This window comes from Argopecten irradians, chromosome 3 (assembly GCF_041381155.1).
Source record: "Argopecten irradians isolate NY chromosome 3, Ai_NY, whole genome shotgun sequence".
Classification (NCBI taxonomy): Eukaryota; Metazoa; Mollusca; class Bivalvia; order Pectinida; family Pectinidae; genus Argopecten; species Argopecten irradians.
The window spans coordinates 66,751,271-66,771,384 of NC_091136.1; the positions used below are offsets into that span (position 1 = coordinate 66,751,271).

Sequence of the window (20,114 nt, forward strand, 5' to 3'; positions counted from 1 at the left end):
ATAAAACACCTTGATAGATAGACATAAAATATAACCATTTAAACTATTTAATTTCGATAAGACGTATCATTTCTATGTGTATATTTACACATTATACGAAATGATTTATTCTTAATGGTCGAAATTTATCTGGTAATCTCTGAGGGAAATTAAGATAATATTACAAATGTTCTAACATCAGTTACGAAAAGTAGATAATATCCGAATTCTTCTACAAGGCCTCTCTCGTACGATGTGCCGGTATGATAATGGACACCACGTGACATGGTATTACCCTCACTTTGAATATTAAAGCTGTGCTTTATCAGCTAATGTTTTATACAGCTTGCAAAATCCCCAATAGCCGTGCCACACTACAGCTGTTTTCTTTCCAATACACAACGTATACACACATCACGTTAACATGCTGTACTCATGATAACAATTGACATCATTAACATGTTAATGATTTATAAAAGTTAACCATTACATCATGAACATGTTAATGATTTATAAAAGTTAACCATTACATCATGAACATTTTAATGATTTATAAAAGTTAACCATTACATCATGAACATGTTAATGATTTATAAAAGTTAACCATTACATCATGAACATGTAATGATTTATAAAAGATTTTATGAATAAAAGTTAACCATTACATCATGAACATTTTAATGATTTATAAAAGTTAACCATTACATCATGAACATGTTAATGATTTATAAAAGTTAACCATTACATCATGAACATGTTAATGATTTATAAAAGTTAACCATTACATCATGAACATGTTAATGATTTATAAAAGTTAACCATTACATCATTAACATGTTAATGATTTATAAAAGTTAACCATTACATCATTAACATGTTAATGATTTATAAAAGTTAACCATTACATCATGAACATGTTAATGATTTATAAAAGTTAACCATTACATCATGAACATGTTAATGATTTATAAAAGTTAACCATTACATCATTAACATGTTAATGATTTATAAAAGTTAACCATTACATCATTAATATGTTAATGATTTATAAAAGTTAACCATTACATCATTAACATGTTAATGATTTATAAAAGTTAACCATTACATCATGAACATGTTAATGATTTATAAAAGTTAACCATTACATCATTAATATGTTAATGATTTATAAAAGTTAACCATTACATCATTAACATGTTAATGATTTATAAAAGTTAACCATTACATCATGAACATGTTAATGATTTATAAAAGTTAACCATTACATCATTAACATGTTAATGATTTATAAAAGTTAACCATTACATCATTAACATGTTAATGATTTATAAAAGTTAACCATTACATCATGAACATGTTAATGATTTGCTGTACTCAAGTTAACCATTACATCATTAACATGTTAATGATTTATAAAAGTTAACCATTACATCATGAACATGTTAATGATTTATAAAAGTTAACCATTACATCATGAACATGTTAATGATTTATAAAAGTTAACCATTACATCATTAACATGTTAATGATTTATAAAAGTTAACCATTACATCATGAACATGTTAATGATTTATAAAAGTTAACTATTACATCATGAACATGTTAATGATTTATAAAAGTTAACCATTACATCATGAACATGTTAATGATTTATAAAAGTTAACCATTACATCATGAACATGTTAATGATTTATAAAAGTTAACCATTACATCATTAACATGTTAATGATTTATAAAAGTTAACCATTACATCATGAACATGTTAATGATTTATAAAAGTTAACCATTACATCATTAATATGTTAATGATTATTTATAAAAGTAATTTTTAACCATTACATCATGAACATGTTAATGATTTATAAAAGTTAACCATTACATCATGAACATGTTAATGATTTATAAAAGTTAACCATTACATCATGAACATGTTAATGATTTATAAAAGTTAACCATTACATCATGAACATGTTAATGATTTATAAAAGTTAACCATTACATCATGAACATGTTAATGTAATTTATAAATTAGTTAACCATTACATCATGAACATGTTAATGATTTATAAAAGTTAACCATTACATCATGAACATGTTAATGATTTATAAAAGTTAACCATTACATCATGAACATGTTAATGATTTATAAAAGTTAACCATTACATCATTAACATGTTAATGATTTATAAAAGTTAACCATTACATCATTAATATTATGTTAAATGATTTATAAAAGTTAACCATTACATCATGAACATGTTAATGATTTATAAAAGTTAACCATTACATCATGAACATGTTAATGATTTATAAAAGTTAACCATTACATCATGAACATGTTAATGATTTATAAAAGTTAACCATTACATCATGAACATGTTAATGATTTATAAAAGTTAACCATTACATCATGAACATGTTAATGATTTATAAAAGTTAACCATTACATCATGAACATGTTAATGATTTATAAAAGTTAACCATTACATCATGAACATGTTAATGATTTATAAAAGTTAACCATTACATCATGAACATGTTAATGATTTATAAAAGTTAACCATTACATCATTAATATGTTAATGATTTATAAAAGTTAACCATTACATAATGAACATGTTAATGATTTATAAAAGTTAACCATTACATCATGAACATGTTAATGATTTATAAAAGTTAACCATTACATCATGAACATGTTAATGATTTATAAAAGTTAACCATTACATCATTAATATGTTAATGATTTATAAAAGTTAACCATTACATCATGAACATGTTAATGATTTATAAAAGTTAACCATTACATCATGAACATGTTAATGATTTATAAAAGTTAACCATTACATCATGAACATGTTAATGATTTATAAAAGTTAACCATTACATCATTAACATGTTAATGATTTATAAAAGTTAACCATTACATCATGAACATGTTAATGATTTATAAAAGTTAACCATTACATCATGACAACATGTTAATGATTTATAAAAGTTAACCATTACATCATGAACATGTTAATGATTTATAAAAGTTAACCATTACATCATGAACATGTTAATGATTTATAAAAGTTAACCATTACATCATGAACATGTTAATGATTTATAAAAGTTAACCATTACATCATTAACATGTTAATGATTTATAAAAGTTAACCATTACATCATGAACATGTTAATGATTTATAAAAGTTAACCATTACATCATGAACATGTTAATGATTTATAAAAGTTAACCATTACATCATGAACATGTTAATGATTTATAAAAGTTAACCATTACATCATGAACATGTTAATGATTTATAAAAGTTAACCATTAAACATGTTAATGATTTATAAAAGTTAACCATTACATCATGAACATGTTAATGATTTATAAAAGTTAACCATTACAACATGTTAATGATTTATAAAAGTTAACCATTACATCATTAACATGTTAATGATTTATAAAAGTTAACCATTACAACATGTTAATGATTTATAAAAGTTAACCATTACATCATGAACATGTTAATGATTTATAAAAGTTAACCATTACATCATGAACATGTTAATGATTTATAAAAGTTAACCATTACATCATTAATATGTTAATGATTTATAAAAGTTAACCATTACATCATGAACATGTTAATGATTTATAAAAGTTAACAAATTACATCATGAACATGTTAATGATTTATAAAAGTTAACCATTACATCATGAACATGTTAATGATTTATAAAAGTTAACCATTACATCATTAACATGTTAATGATTTATAAAAGTTAACCATTACATCATTAATATGTTAATGATTTATAAAAGTTAACCATTACATCATTAATATGTTAATGATTTATAAAAGTTAACCATTACATCATTAATATGTTAATGATTTATAAAAGTTAACTATTACATCATTAACATGTTAATGATTTATAAAAGTTAACCATTACATCATTAATATGTTAATGATTTATAAAAGTTAACTATTACATCATGAACATGTTAATGGTTTATAAAAGTTAACCATTACATCATTAATATGTTAATGATTTATAAAAGTTAACCATTACATCATGAACATGTTAATGATTTATAAAAGTTAACCATTACATCATGAACATCGTAATGATTTATAAAAGTTAACCATTACATCATGAACATGTTAATGATTTATAAAAGTTAACCATTACATCATGAACATTTTAATGATTTATAAAAGTTAACAATTACATATTTAACATGTTAATGATTTATAAAAGTTAACCATTACATCATGAACATGTTAATGATTTATAAAAGTTAACCATTACATCATTAACATGTTAATGATTTATAAAAGTTAACCATTACATCATGAACATGTTAATGATTTATAAAAGTTAACCATTACATCATGAACATGTTAATGATTTATAAAAGTTAACCATTACATCATGAACATGCTAATGATTTATAAAAGTTAACCATTCATCATGAACATGTTAATGATTTATAAAAGTTAACCATTACATCATTAATATGTTAATGATTTATAAAAGTTAACCATTACATAATGAACATGTTAATGATTTATAAAAGTTAACCATTACATCATGAACATGTTAATGATTTATAAAAGTTAACTATTACATCATTAACATGTTAATGATTTATAAAAGTTAACCATTACATCATTAACATGTTAATGATTTATAAAAGTTAACCATTACATCATTAACATGTTAATGATTTATAAAAGTTAACCATTACATCATTAACATGTTAATGATTTATACAGAATAACAATTACATCATTATTTTTTTTTAATGATTTATAAAAAATAACAGCTAAAGTGTACATATTTAATATGTTAATGCTTTATAAAAGTTAACAATTACATTATTAATATTAATAATCTAACAACTATTTAGATAAACGCGAGTCTGATAGTTTGAAATTAAAGGAGTTTAATTTTGCTCCATCTATATAAAATACGTGAATCGTTTGTATGAAAAATGGGGTTATACTAAAATATTGATTTGAAGCAGACGTTTCTAAATAGACTGGTTCTCTTGTAACGTGTATTAATAGATTACACGATCATAATTATGACTCCAGAAATTAAATCCTTATTTTCCACCTCATAAATAGAATTTGAGAAATAGTTCTAACACCAGTTACTGACTGTAGAATCCAGATAGATTTCCGTACATTACTTTGAATTACGATCCACGAGTCTCAGCGGATACTAACACATAGCTGTGCAGAGAAGGCAATTTCCTTTCTCACAAAATATACATAAATAAAGATTGAGAGATGGTAGGACTATAAAAGGACCAGGGTAGCTTTTAAAAATGTACTTAAACGCTTATCATATAGTCTTTATCTTCTATAGAATGTACGTACATATTAACGATAAACTTTTTATACGTTATTGAGAATTTGTTATAATGTATAATAAAAATAGAACAACCTGCACATCATTTCGTTCACTAGGTTTAAGAGGAATAGTATAAAAATGTGAGAAAAACTGGAGGAATAAAATAAGAATATGAGCATAACTAGAGGAATAATAAAAGTACACTATCATAACTAGGCGTATAATATAAGAATATGAGCATAACTGGAGGTATACTATAAGTATATAATGATTACTAGAGGTATATTGGAATAAGAAGTGTATATCACTATAATGTAAGTATAAACGGAGTGTATATATCATGGGATGCTATAGACGATAAGGTAGGCCCCGCCAGTGTAAACAGTGTCAGCGTGGGAACGGGATCCAACAAAACTCAAATTGATCTCCGTCGCTATTTTCAAGTCAATTTGTCCTTAATTATCATTGCAAAACATGTAGCAAACGGTATTTAAACCCCTATACCTGGGCGACAAGGTAGACTGAAAGCTTGCGTGAAATGATATGCTTGCTGAATAACAATGAATGCTGTTTTAATAGGAAGAACACTATCGGCTCTGACAGGTTATTTATAAGGATTCGTTTTATTACATCTACTTAATATCCTATCACTGTATATTGCTTAACTTTGAATTACCTCGTCGGCCCTTCCCCCAAACATAATATCACTTAAAAAGTTAAGCATAACATACAAACATTACACTAGAACCTAAAACATTACAACAGAACTTAAAACATTACAATAGAACCTAAAATATTACAAACATTACAATAAAACATTACAATGGAACCTAAAATATAACAATAGAACCTAAAATATTACAATATAACCTAAAATATTACAAACATTACAATAAAAACATTACAATAGAACTTAAAATATTACAATAGAACCTAAAGCATTACAACAGAACTTAAAACATTACAATAGAACCTAAAATATTACAAACATTACAATAAAAGCATTACAATAGAACTTAAAATATAACAATAGAACCTAAAATATTACAACAGAACTTAAAACATTACAATAGAACCTAAAATATTACAAACATTACAATAAAAACATTACAATGGAACCTAAAATATAACAATAGAACCTAAAATATTACAATAGAACCTAAAATATTACAATAGAACCTAAAATATTACAAACATTACAATAAAAACATTACAATAGAACCTAAAATATTACAATAGAACCTAAAATAGAACCTAAAATATTACAATAGAACCTAAAATATTACAAACATTACAATAGAACCTAAAATATTACAATAGAACCTAAAATATTACAATAGAACCTAAAATATTACAAATATTACAATAAAAACATTACAATAGAACCTAAAATATTACAATAGAACCTAAAATATTACAAATATTACAATAAAAACATTACAATAGAACCTAAAATATTACACTAGAATCTAAAACATTACAATAGAACCTAAAACATTATAATAGAACCTAAAACATTACAATAGAACCTAAAATATTACACTAGAACCTAATGCATTACAATAGAACCTAAAACATTACAATAGAACCTAAAACATTATAATAGAACCTAAAACATTACAATAGGGCCTAAAACATTACAATAGAACCTAAAAAATTAAAATAAAACTTTAAATACTACAAAATGGCCTAAAACATCACAATAGAACATAAAACATTACAAAAGGCCTAAAACATTACAATAAGACCTAAAACATTACAATAGGGCCTAAAATATTACAATAGAACCTAAATCATTATGATAAAACCTAAAAAATTACAATATAACTTAAAATATTACAAAAGGCCTAAAACATTACAATAGGGCCTAAAACCACTTTAGATGGTATATCACCACTTCAGTTTTCTTTATTGTAAATTCTCAGTTCAGTCTTGTATATGATATAACTTCATTTCGCTAATTTATCATTTTCACCATGCTTGCCTTCTATATAAATGATCATAATTTCATTACTGTGAATTATTTTGGATGACGCTACCATTGCTTATCATTTGAGCATTTGAGAACTATCAAATGTATACATTAGATGGTAAAAATCGTTGATAAAATAAAAACAACTAGACAACATGCATTATTGAAACTGTTCATGGTTTGAAAAGTATACTTTGTTATGTTAAGGTAAAATACATAACTAATATTTCCATTATTACTGAGCATTTACCAAATAGTTAGATATTCAAAAGCGTCAAGCACACTATTCGTACAAAACTAAAAACCTCGAACGAGTAATACTCGAACCAGGAACTTATCATTATACTTAATGAGGAAATGATTTGCTTCTCCATTTCCGTCGGATGCAAAGAAACACGTTAAAAATCGAAATATATGTGTAGTAATGTCGATATACTCTTTATCAAGTAGAAACGGCGTGTTGGATTCAATAGCTCTATTCAGTCCGTGATATGGAATCGTTAAACTCTTTGAGAGCAATCCAAGCATATTGACAGCCCAATTCTGTGACTTCCGGCAACCGGCGGTGACGCGTGTAAACTTCCGGCGACCGCTATTGCGAGCATGTCGTCTGCCGGTAATGACTTTGTAATTTGCCTCACAAATGCCTGAATTCATCTTCTTTACAGTTATATCAAACGGCAGAGCAAACGATACACCGTGACAATATTTGATACACCGTGACAATGTTTGATACCGGCTATAATAGTGGAGGATATAAGCGACGAAACGGGTTTACTATAAACACCTGAAATCACTTCGAGATGATAATTCCAATATTTGTCAATTTATCGTATAGTTTAGTTCACCATATCATCATAAGCTCATCATACCTATTTCCCTACGTAGGGGTACATCACCGTGGTGTTAGGCTGATCACAACGTTACACCTCCCTCATCATATACAAGTTCGACAACACCTTGATACGCACTGGGCCGACTTAGTCAAGCCAAAAGCACGTGTAAACACACTCTTTTCTGCCACATTTAAAATAGGTTGGCATATTCTTGGCAATTGTATCAATGAAATGTATCCACGCGTGCGCGCGTGTTTTACTATAAGTAGGGAGGAGACTTCCTTCAGATTGAGAGCTGGTCTTTACCATACTGTATCACACATACCCCTTTTGACACTCTAATGGGTTTTTAATATCTCTTAGGTCATTAGAACACAATGCATCATCAGGAATGTATGTTAAAAATGTACCTCATCATCACTCTCCACCACTGTTTAATGTCGAGTCTATATAACTGGATTTCTGTTTGCTCTCCCTACGAAGACATCAAGCATGCGATTCTGCAATCGTATGGTGAATGTTTTGATGATGCAACTGCAGTTTCCACAGTACACCTCTGCACAAAGTATCACTAACATAATGTCGAAACCTACCCTTATACGTCATAATACAATATAGTATTAAATAATGTCAAAACCTACCTAAATACGTCATACTACAATATAGTATTGAATAATGTCAAAATCTACCTCAATACGTCACAATACAACATGGCATTAAATAATGTCAAAACCTACCTCAATATGTCATAATACAATATAGTATTAAATAATGTCAAAACCTTTCTCAATATGTCATAATGCAATATGGCATTAAATAATGTCAAAATCTACCTCAATACGTCACAATACAATATGGCATTAAATAATGTCAAACCCTTCCTCAATATGTCATAATACAATATAGTATTAAATAATGTCAAAACCTACCTAAATACGTCATACTACAATATAGTATTGAATAATGTCAAAGCCTTTCTCAATATGTCATAATATAATATAGTATTGAATAATGTCAAAGCCTACCTCAATACGTCATACTACAATATAACATTAAATAATGTCAAAGCCTTTCTCAATATGTCATAATACAATATAACATTAAATAATGTCAAAACCTACCTAAATACGTCATACTGCAATATAGTATTGAATAATGTCAAAGCCTTTCTCAATATGTTATAATATAATATAGTATTGAATAATGTCAAAGCCTACCCAATACGTCATACTACAATATAACATTAAATAATGTCAAAGCCTTTCTCAATATGTCATAATACAATATAACATTAAATAATGTCAAAACCTACCTAAATACGTCATACTACAATATAACATTAAATAATGTCAAAGCCTTTCTCAATATGTTATAATATAATATAACATTAAATAATATCAAAACCTATCTCGACGCGTCTTAATTATATAGCATCACATGATTATGCCATAAAACCCAAGTATGTCGCATATAATGAAACGGCAAATACTGACTTGTACAATGTAGCAGCTCTTCCGATGTAATAGATCTTAAAGGTATTTTAAAAGAACGAATCTGCATTTGGTACTATTTAGGTAAAATGTGTTCTACACAAAGTTAAATGGCGTTTTATTCGTAACAAAATAATTGTGTATCGAACAGTGTTGTTCTACATTGAACCCTTTTGCGTTTCATAAACATTGTAAGTATCTAAAATGGTCCTGGTTGTGAACAAACCTACGTCTGATACAGTGCCTCAATCTCCACACATTAACATACAGTCTATTATCATCTAAGGCATCTCCAAGCATTATAGATAAGATACAAACGTCCTTAAGGTATCACAACTTAATACTTAATATTACGGAAATACTCATGCATTATATTTAGAATAATTGAATACTTAGAATTATGCTGAAATACTGATTATATATTTAGAATAATGCTGAAAAACTCATGTTATATTTAGAATTCGGATAACTCTAACTTCTAATACACTACGGCATTGTTTTTGTTATGTGAATCACTAATAGGAGAGATCTAAAATGCAAATAACCAAACTATTCTGTTCTCCTGACGTCATCCATTGTGAAGAAACATATATAAGAGGATGATTAATTCCACATAGTTAACATGTCGTGTGTAATTTGTTCTAAACATGTTGTTTTTTGTTTTTTGTTGTTGTATGATGTAACATTAAATGTGATATTATTGTGAGCAATAAATGTGAAATATATTAATTTCGTAAAATAGTCTGCATTTGCTATCGTGATGCAACATAAATATCCATTTTCTTATAACGTAACAGGTAAGGTAAACATATCAAGTAAAACGTCTTTCTATCATTATAAAATGCATGTTTTGTCGCTATGAAAGATTTCGCCTGTAAAACGAATTATGGATATGATACATGCGGGCCGTGTTATCTTTCCTTGGTAATCTTCAAATGAAAGCAAAACAAGTAGATCACATGTAAAGGATACCTATATATTTAGCCCAAAGGGGAAATAGACAACAGTGTATACACCTGAAGAGGGGAGCGTGAGAATATTCTCCCACGCATGGCAGACTCCGCCGCGTGAAGCGACTGTCGCACCGACACCTTCACTAACTTACTTATATCATCACATCTTAACGATTAATAAATGTTAAATTAAAATAAGTACTTACCGTCCAAGAAAATTCAAAAGGGAGTTTTAGTCGGGTTCTGCTACTATCCATAGGGTAGGTGAATGTATTTCCCCCGAACACTTGACTCGTAACATTTCCAAATGTACAGTGGCCATCGATAGTAACCCGACTCTGATATTCCTTGAGACAGACACGGAAGAAGGTATCACACTCCTCTACACACTTATTTTGAGCATCCCTTTCCCCGTCACAACAATCTCCGTCTAGAATCTCTCCCCGAGGATTCCGTATAGTTGTTATTTGGATTTCAAAGTAACCAGAACCAGTGGAAACTCCCAAGATTGCCAGAAAAACAAATAAACTGGAAAGGATCATAGTTTTTCCTACCAAGATGTGATCGTGGGAAGGTTTTCTCCCAGTTAACCATTAAACCTACCTGGCTTGGAGAAGCATTCCGTAGCAGAATTACACATACAGATTCCAAAGAATCGCCAAAAACCATTCCTACAAACCCACAACTTGGCAAATCTTGTAAGCTTTAATTTTTCATAAAGCAGCTCCATTAACATGCTCAGCGTTGTTATATTTTTCCACGGTACAAATAATTTAAATCCTTTTGCATCTTTCACGATGATCACAAATTTTTTACTCCATCATACTCAGTGTGGGAACTTATTATTACACCTAGGTATACACTGCGCATGTCCTCTGTTAAAATTAAAGGGTCTGTTTGCTGAGAGTGGTACTGTAGGTCAGGTGTCGACTCACTGGCGTGCGAATCTCGGACACGCACTCAACCATGTGACCACAGCACAATACCTTTCTCAAATCAAATTACTTCATTTACATGTGTTTGCATTACGATGCCGGTGCATTACGATTATCCAACACTTGGTCCCACAAGTTTTCAAACAACACCTAACCTCTACGCATCACCGTATCAGCGGCGGAATCCTCCCGCACGCTCCCTCTCTATCACCCAATGGCGGGGGAAATCTGATGCGGCAGATAGTAGTGTACTGCTCCATGTCAACAGTAGGCACGCGCACCTCACGCGACCGCTCGTGTTGGACAGACCCGGGCCCTAGACGCCTCGTCTATGGTACTCGGTAGGCATGTTCTGTAGTTTAACAAGACGTAGTATTAATATATCTATCGATTTGAGACTGGTCAACCCTACAAAACCTGTTCCCATTTTTAAAGAAGTAGATGTCGATCCGCGTTACGACGGTAGTAAAACAGAACCCAAGAGGTGCCCTGGAGTAGTGTGCTATTGAGACCCGTTTTTTTACACTGGGAGTCTTTGTTGAATTGGAACAGTAAAGAATGCTTCACAATGGGTTTACAATATAGTTATTGACCTTCTTATCACTGGATTTTCATATGTATGGTAATTTCTTATTGATGATTATTTACATTATTTGAGCGAGAACTAAACCAATATCACTGGGGATCTATTAAATAAAGTCATTTAGAAAGACATACAGTCTTTGTGAGACTAGCATGGGATATCCGCATAAAATATTAAGCTAGTACAGGAGAATTGAAACATTTAATACTTTAAGTTTAATTTGACAACTATACAAATTAGAAAAGTTAAACTCCAGGTGTATACAGGTAGACTTATTTATGACGATGTACATACTGATCGGCTATAAAGAGCACGCGCGACCAAACAGACGCAGGTAAATACAAGTGACAGCTCCACGCGGAGTGAGGATCGTGGGAAAGCTCTCTCGCCTCTACCTTAAGTCATTTGTCACGGCCCGTCACAGGTACACCACTCGCCCTGCCCACCACTCAACGCTGACTTTCAGGCTATTTATGTCATGTTTCACACCTCTAATCTTAACTATCAACTCTATAAAACTTGGTAAAGTAAATTTTCATGTCTTTGTTGTTGGCCCCGCTTTCTAAGCATCTACCGTTTGGTTTTCAACACTTCATATCTAAACGGATTGACGTTCACAGGCTAAGTGCTTTACTTAGAATTACGTTACTTAATCGCTCTAAATATTAAATGACATTTAAATTCAACACATATGCAAATACAAAAAATTAGCATACATATTATACCTTTTTATCATAGGAAAATACTGTAAATACCTTCCAGAACATATTGAATGAATACTTAGTTCATTATACTGCCTAACTTTGGTCGGGCCTTCCCAGGTAGATAGAAGTAATATATTTTGATTTGTTCGTACAAAAGTCCTAATTTCTCTATTAGTCTTTACGGGTTATAATAATGCCATTCTATGCATTACAGTCAAAATAGTTTGTTCTGCAAATAATTCCACTTTGGTTGATTCTAAAAGCTTTATGTTTTCCTAGGCAGCAAGTAAATTAATTCATATACAAAATGCACTCTATAATTTAAAGTGATTATTGAAATGCCACAAAAGCACTTGTATTTTGGCATGTGAAATAAGAAATGAATTTGGTTTATTAAGGCTGACAATGAAATGTCAACATTTGTTCGTCGATATAAGAAAACAAAATCAATTGAAATGCACGCCAAACAAAGATTATAATTCCATACCATAAATACCATCTATAAACGTATGTATGATCGATACCCTGGACGAGAGAATCGTAGCCCCACCCCTGGTCCTACGCCCCTATAGCATTGAACCCTTTTAGAGAGTGTGTTAGTTCGCCTTGCACTCGCCTGCATACATAATGAGTGGCTAGTGTTGGAGGGGGAGGCTGATGGGCCTGGTCACCAGGTCGGTTCCACTTGGTTGGACATGTGAGAACCTGGCGTAAAGGGAAATGTCACATTGAAGGGGAACTACCTACCCAACCTAGTGCCCATCTCGTAGTCAGGCTGATGAGTGGAGGCATGCGATAGTGGTCTGGCCTCTTTAATCCCACATGACATGATCTAGTATCCGAGAATAAGGTTTGGTCAAAACATGTTTTAACTTTGATATACTTATATGTTCTGAATGTCACAAACCTTTTAATGACGAGTCTTATAAATAAGAGTTATACATATTTGTGAGCTGGGTCTGATAAAAATATATAAATCGACAATGTTTTACAGAAATCATCACGTTTTTGCAATTTTTATCAGATTATTTTATTTGTTTTTAATTGCTGTTTTTACTAATCATACTCGTGAATACTCTTTATTATTTTATGTAGGAATGATTTTTGAACACGTTTTCTTTGCATTGTCTCATCAGGAGCCATTTCTATCTGTATTTAAACCCATAACCACCATAATTACTTATCATCTAGATACTGGTGGTACACATGTGTAGGTTCGTCTCTGTTGTGTTATTATTTTATTGTCATTATTTCATAAAGTCAATAATCAATAGTCACTCCATCAACAGTTTTGTAATGACGAGTTCGAATTCATTTACATAGATTTTTTTCACTGGTACATGTTAATGCTACCACTACCAGGAATGTTTTATCTTTAAGGTACACCAGAAGCTAACGTTAAGATGTTTGAACGAAGAGTTACTATGAAGGTACATTGACTGATGATTCTATATAGACGTCATATGATAAGATGTTGTGCTATGGTATGCTGCCTTAATATATTAACTGTTGGTTCAACTGTCGCTTTTCTCGTCATTCTCATCTTGAACGATTTCCTTCCAGATAGTGACAGTGCAAATAGATATCAAACGTGTTGAGGTTTTAAAATATTTATCACAGTTGTTGATGTGTATAATTCGACAATTATGAAGAAGAGTTGTGACGTGTAAAGAGAGACTGTGTAAATGTTCAAAGTGCTTTGTATCTGGTCGATGGGTTTTCAATGACTGCGATATAAACGCCCGTTATCGGGGCTGCTGATTCAACTTTCGGTTAAATATTCAAATTAATTCGTCATAAACGAAATATGTGATGTAAACGTTCTCACGATTCCAGATTTTTTTTAAATTGCATAAAATTTAAATCATTAAATATGTCATTTGATAAGTAGAAATTCAATATTTCTGAATAATATTTAGACGCTTATGTATAAACAACATTTGTACCAGAAAGGTAATACTGAACCAACATTAGTATATCTTATCATGATGTCTATTTAGACATTAATTAGTTTTTATTTAAGCTTGAATTCGAAAATTCACATACTTAAATTTATTATCTTTGACATGATATATATGAGCAATTTGATTTTAGCGTTCCCATTACTAACGTGGACGGTGTAGGCCAAGAACGACCACTCTACCTGGCACAGCTGTCTACCATCAGGCTTTGTTACTACAGCTTATTGTAAATAACATTTATGACATTATATAACGGTAAGTATTTATTTTGTAGACATATTTATTAAATTCTTATTAAAACAGTTGCTATGTTAATTCAACATCGTACCAACTATTCACATTGTAACGTTTTTAATAAGATTTTGCATAATCAACTAATATTATTATCAGTAAAAAAATAATTAATAGGGTTTTATGTAGATATGGCACATGTAGAAAATAAAGAGATGTAAAATACAACCCTAAGTAAATACATTACATCGATTCACTTAAAAATAGACAAACAAATCAGATGATGTATTTTAATTAAATAAACGATCTCTGCCTCATCGACAACAACACGTACTGTTACAGAAAAAAATAAGTAAAATTACTGTTTATTATGATGAAAATTGAATAATAAAAAAAAATGAAGATTTAAAAAGAAAAATATAACGTATGGAATATCTGAAGCAGAGAATCTCGAGCATGATTGGTGCTATCGAGTTGGCAATGGAGTCTGTCGATTGAAGGGGTCTCTATATTTTATAATATTTCGTGTACCCCTATCCTGTATAACTATATATAAAGAGTGCTTTATTCTATGATACCTGGACTTTATTTTTATAATTTCCCTTGACCTTCTTAAAGGTGTAAGGTTAAGTATCTTTTAAATGGCGGGCCTCGCAAGCTTAACATGCCTGGTAATGCTCGTTGATTTTACCCAATGCAGTTGAACCACCACGGTTTCTGATGACATGGGTATATTGCGTGTTTGTCCCAATAAATCAGTGTTACCCCCATAAATTTGTTTGCTTGTTGTTGCAGATTAGTGTTTACTGAAGACGTTTGCACTCTTGGAGCATTCTGCCATTTTCTCCTTGTGATAGGCGTTTCAACAACTGGTAACTCAATGATATATTGTGTATTAGTCTACAATCGTACTTCGTCTAGCAAGTGTTTTCTTCTTTCTTGTTCATGATTTGTGTATTAGACTTGCAGAATATGAATTACACTTTTTCTGAAAGGTTTGTGCAATTAAAACGAAGATTGATTTCTATATTCAGAAAAGTTTAATTTCCTGCTGAACTGTTGTTCTCGTTACGTTCTGCCGTTCCCGTGGAACAAACTACCTATTGCGATTTAATATATAGTATAAAACAAGCGTTCGTGTGCTAATTAGATTACGCGCAGAGATAGTTACCTGCTGGGGAGGAAAGCTATGTAGAAAACGAGATGGGATCCGTGTGTTTGACGGGGAAAACAATACAAAACATTTTGTACCTGTGCTCGGTTACATACTTTTTTTTGTGATTATCCTATCCAGTGCGTCATGTTTTGACAATTTGCTTCATTTATATCAGTTATATCAGTATCTTCCTTATATAAGCTTTCGCTTTTTGGCATCTTAAAAGTTTAGTCACATTCATGGATTTTTTTATCTTACATTTTATATTCAATTTCTTTAATGTGTCTGATGTCATCACACGTCTACAATGATTTCGTTGTCTTGGTCTGCTAACGGGGAATGTTAAAAGAAATAAAGTATTACATTGATGGTTTGGTAACCTTTCAACAAAACCTCACACGTTATTGCTATTCAACATCAATATATAATCTTTTGAGTTACATCCGTTGTTTCGTGTATTTAATCGTAACACTACAGCTGAAATTGCTATATAACTAAATCGTGTGTAAGATGGCGGCACCATTATCGGTACATTTCCACTCGACTGTGCTGAAACACGCACTTGTAATGCTTTATAGCTGGTCTTAATTGATTTTATGTTTCTTTCCGCATTAATCCATGTTCTAAACTGATTTTAACAATAATGCTCACGTCACGCATACCTATCCTATTCAGATGTCAGAGTATTGCGCGCGCACGTGCACGGTACAGGTAACCATAGTGCGGGCGGGTGGGCCCTGTATCTGGAAGGATTAAATCGCTTTTGGAGATAATTTCTCAATCTGGCTTAAGAAGATATACAAAGAGCTAAAATATTTCAAAGACGTCACTGCATATTTCGACAACATTTAACAGAATATCTTCTTGGAATAGAAATATTGATATGATATATATTTATTAATAAATGAAGAATATCGATCATTTTAGTTGTGAGGATTAATTTTAGATGGGAAACAATAATGATATTATAAATTATGGCGATATAGAGGCCATGAAAAAAATGGAAGGAAAGATCACCACAACACAAAATATACTGTAAAAATAAATGATAATTACAATATTGATTAAAAATCTACATCACACCAGCGATTTTGGTATATTGATAAAAGATTAAGTGTTTACCCCTGTGGTTAGCGTGACTGGTGACGACCACCTGATGGACACCAGGAATAACACAGGAGAACTATCAGGGGGTGAAGAATTACTTACATATCATGGGTAAAGGATGTTATCTTACCACTGATATTTTATGGGAAGTCATTTTTTGAACATTCTGGAACCGCCCAAAGTGACCTGAGTTGGCATCGTCTGGTATTTGGCGAATGTCGTCAGGGATCTCGATGACCAACTCTGTGGTCACTCTCTCTGTCAGGAATCTCGATGACCAACTCTGTTGTCACTCTCTCTGTCAGGGATCTCGATGACCAACTCTGTTGTCACTCTCTCTGTCAGGGATCTCGATGACCAACTCTTTTGTCACTCTCTCTGTCAGGGATCTCGATGACCAACTCTGTTGTCACTCTCTCTGTCAGGGATCTCGATGACCAACTCTGTTGTCACTCTCTCTGTCAGGGATCTCGATGACCAACTCTGTTGTCACTCTCTCTGTCAGGAATCTCGATGACCAACTCTGTGGTCACTCTCTCTGTCAGGGATCTCGATGACCAACTATGTTGTCACTCTCTCTGTCAGGGATCTCGATGACCAACTCTGTTGTCACTCTCTCTGTCAGGGATCTCGATGACCAACTCTGTTGTCACTCTCTCTGTCAGGGATCTCGATGACCAACTCTGTTGTCACTCTCTCTGTCAGGGATCTCGATGACCAACTCTGTTGTCACTCTCTCTGTCAGGGATCTCGATGACCAACTCTGTTGTCACTCTCTCTGTCAGGGATCTCGATGACCAACTCTGTTGTCACTCTCTCTGTCAGGGATCTCGATGACCAACTCTGTTGTCACTCTCTCTGTCAGGGATCTCGATGACCAACTCTGTTGTCACTCTCTCTGTCAGGGATCTCGATGACCAACTCTGTTGTCACTCTCTCTGTCAGGGATCTCGATGACCAACTCTGTTGTCACTCTCTCTGTCAGGGATCTCGATGACCAACTCTGTTGTCACTCTCTCTGTCAGGGATCTCGATGACCAACTCTGTTGTCACTCTCTCTGTCAGGGATCTCGATGACCAACTCTGTTGTCACTCTCTCTGTCAGGGATCTCGATGACCAACTCTGTTGTCACTCTCTCTGTCAGGGATCTCGATGACCAACTCTGTTGTCACTCTCTCTCTGTCAGAGATCTCGATGACCAACTCTGTTGTCACTCTCTCTGTCAGGGATCTCGATGACCAACTCTGTTGTCACTCTCTCTGTCAGAGATCTCGATGACCAACTCTGTTGTCACTCTCTCTGTCAGGATCTCGATGACCAACTCTGTTGTCACTCTCTCTGTCAGGGATCTCGATGACCAACTCTGTGGTCACTCTCTCTGTCAGGGATCTCGATGACCAACTCTGTTGTCACTCTCTCTGTCAGGGATCTCGATGACCAACTCTGTTGTCACTCTCTCTGTCAGGGATCTCGATGACCAACTCTGTGGTCACTCTCTCTGTCAGGGATCTCGATGACCAACTCTGTTGTCACTCTCTCTGTCAGGGATCTCGATGACCAACTCTGTGGTCACTCTCTCTGTCAGGGATCTCGATGACCAACTCTGTTGTCACTCTCTCTGTCAGGGATCTCGATGACCAACTCTGTGGTCACTCTCTCTGTCAGGGATCTCGATGACCAACTCTGTTGTCACTCTCTCTGTCAGGGATCTCGATGACCAACTCTGTGGTCACTCTCTCTGTCAGGGATCTCGATGACCAACTCTGTGGTCACTCTCTCTGTCAGAGATCTCGATAACCAACTCTGTTGTCACTCTCTCTGTCAGGGATCTCGATGACCAACTCTGTTGTCACTCTCTGTCAGGGATCTCGATGACCAACTCTGTTGTCACTCTCTCTGTCAGAGATCTCGATGACCAACTCTGTTGTCACTCTCTCTGTCAGGGATCTCGATGACCAACTCTGTTGTCACTCTCTCTGTCAGGGATCTCGATGACCAACTTGTTGTCACTCTCTCTGTCAGGGATCTCGATGACCAACTCAGTGGTCTCACTCTGTCAGAGATCTTGATGACCAACTCTGTTGTCACTCTCTCTCTGTGAGGGATCTCGATGACCAACTCTGTTGTCACTCTCCCTGTCAGGGATCTCGATGACCAACCAACTCTGTTGTCACTCTCTCTGTCAAGGGATCTCGATGACCAACTCTGTTGTCACTCTCTCTGTCAGGGATCTCGATGACCAACTCTGTTGTCACTCTCTCTGTCAGGGATCTCGATGACCAACTCTGTTGTCACTCTCTCTGTCAGAGATCTCGATGACCAACTCTGTTGTCACTCTCTCTGTCAGGGATCTCGATGACCAACTCTGTTGTCACTCTCTCTGTCAGAGATCTCGATGACCAACTCTGTTGTCACTCTCTCTCTGTGAGGGATCTCGATGACCAACTCTGTTGTCACTCTCTCTGTCAGGGATCTCGATGACCAACTCTGTTGTCACTCTCTCTGTCAGGGATCTCGATGACCAACTCTGTTGTCACTCTCTCTGTCAGGGATCTCGATGACCAACTCTGTTGTCACTCTCTCTGTCAGGGATCTCGATGACCAACTCTGTTGTCACTCTCTCTGTCAGAGATCTCGATGACCAACTCTGTTGTCACTCTCTCTGTCAGGGATCTCGATGACCAACTCTGTTGTCACTCTCTCTGTCAGGGATCTCGATGACCAACTCTGTTGTCACTCTCTCTGTCAGAGATCTCGATGACCAACTCTGTTGTCACTCTCTCACTCTGTCAGAGATCTCGATGACCAACTCTGTTGTCACTCTCTCTCTGTGAGGGATCTCGAT

At 32.9% G+C, this 20,114-nt stretch overlaps 1 protein-coding gene across 2 annotated transcripts in view; it reads right to left on the reverse strand.

Moving 5' to 3' along the window:
- Window positions 1-11,969, reverse strand: part of LOC138319391 (protein jagged-1b-like) — a 225,107-nt gene extending 213,138 nt beyond the window's left edge. The window contains exon 1 of one of the 2 annotated variants that reach the window (XM_069262491.1): window positions 10,798-11,969. In XM_069262491.1, the coding sequence (XP_069118592.1) occupies window positions 10,798-11,133 (336 nt within the window). In that variant the 5' untranslated portion in view covers window positions 11,134-11,969. The remainder of the gene's footprint in view (window positions 1-10,797) is intronic. The other variant, XM_069262492.1, reaches the window with a different exon arrangement.
- Window positions 11,970-20,114: the final 8,145 nt, after the last annotated feature.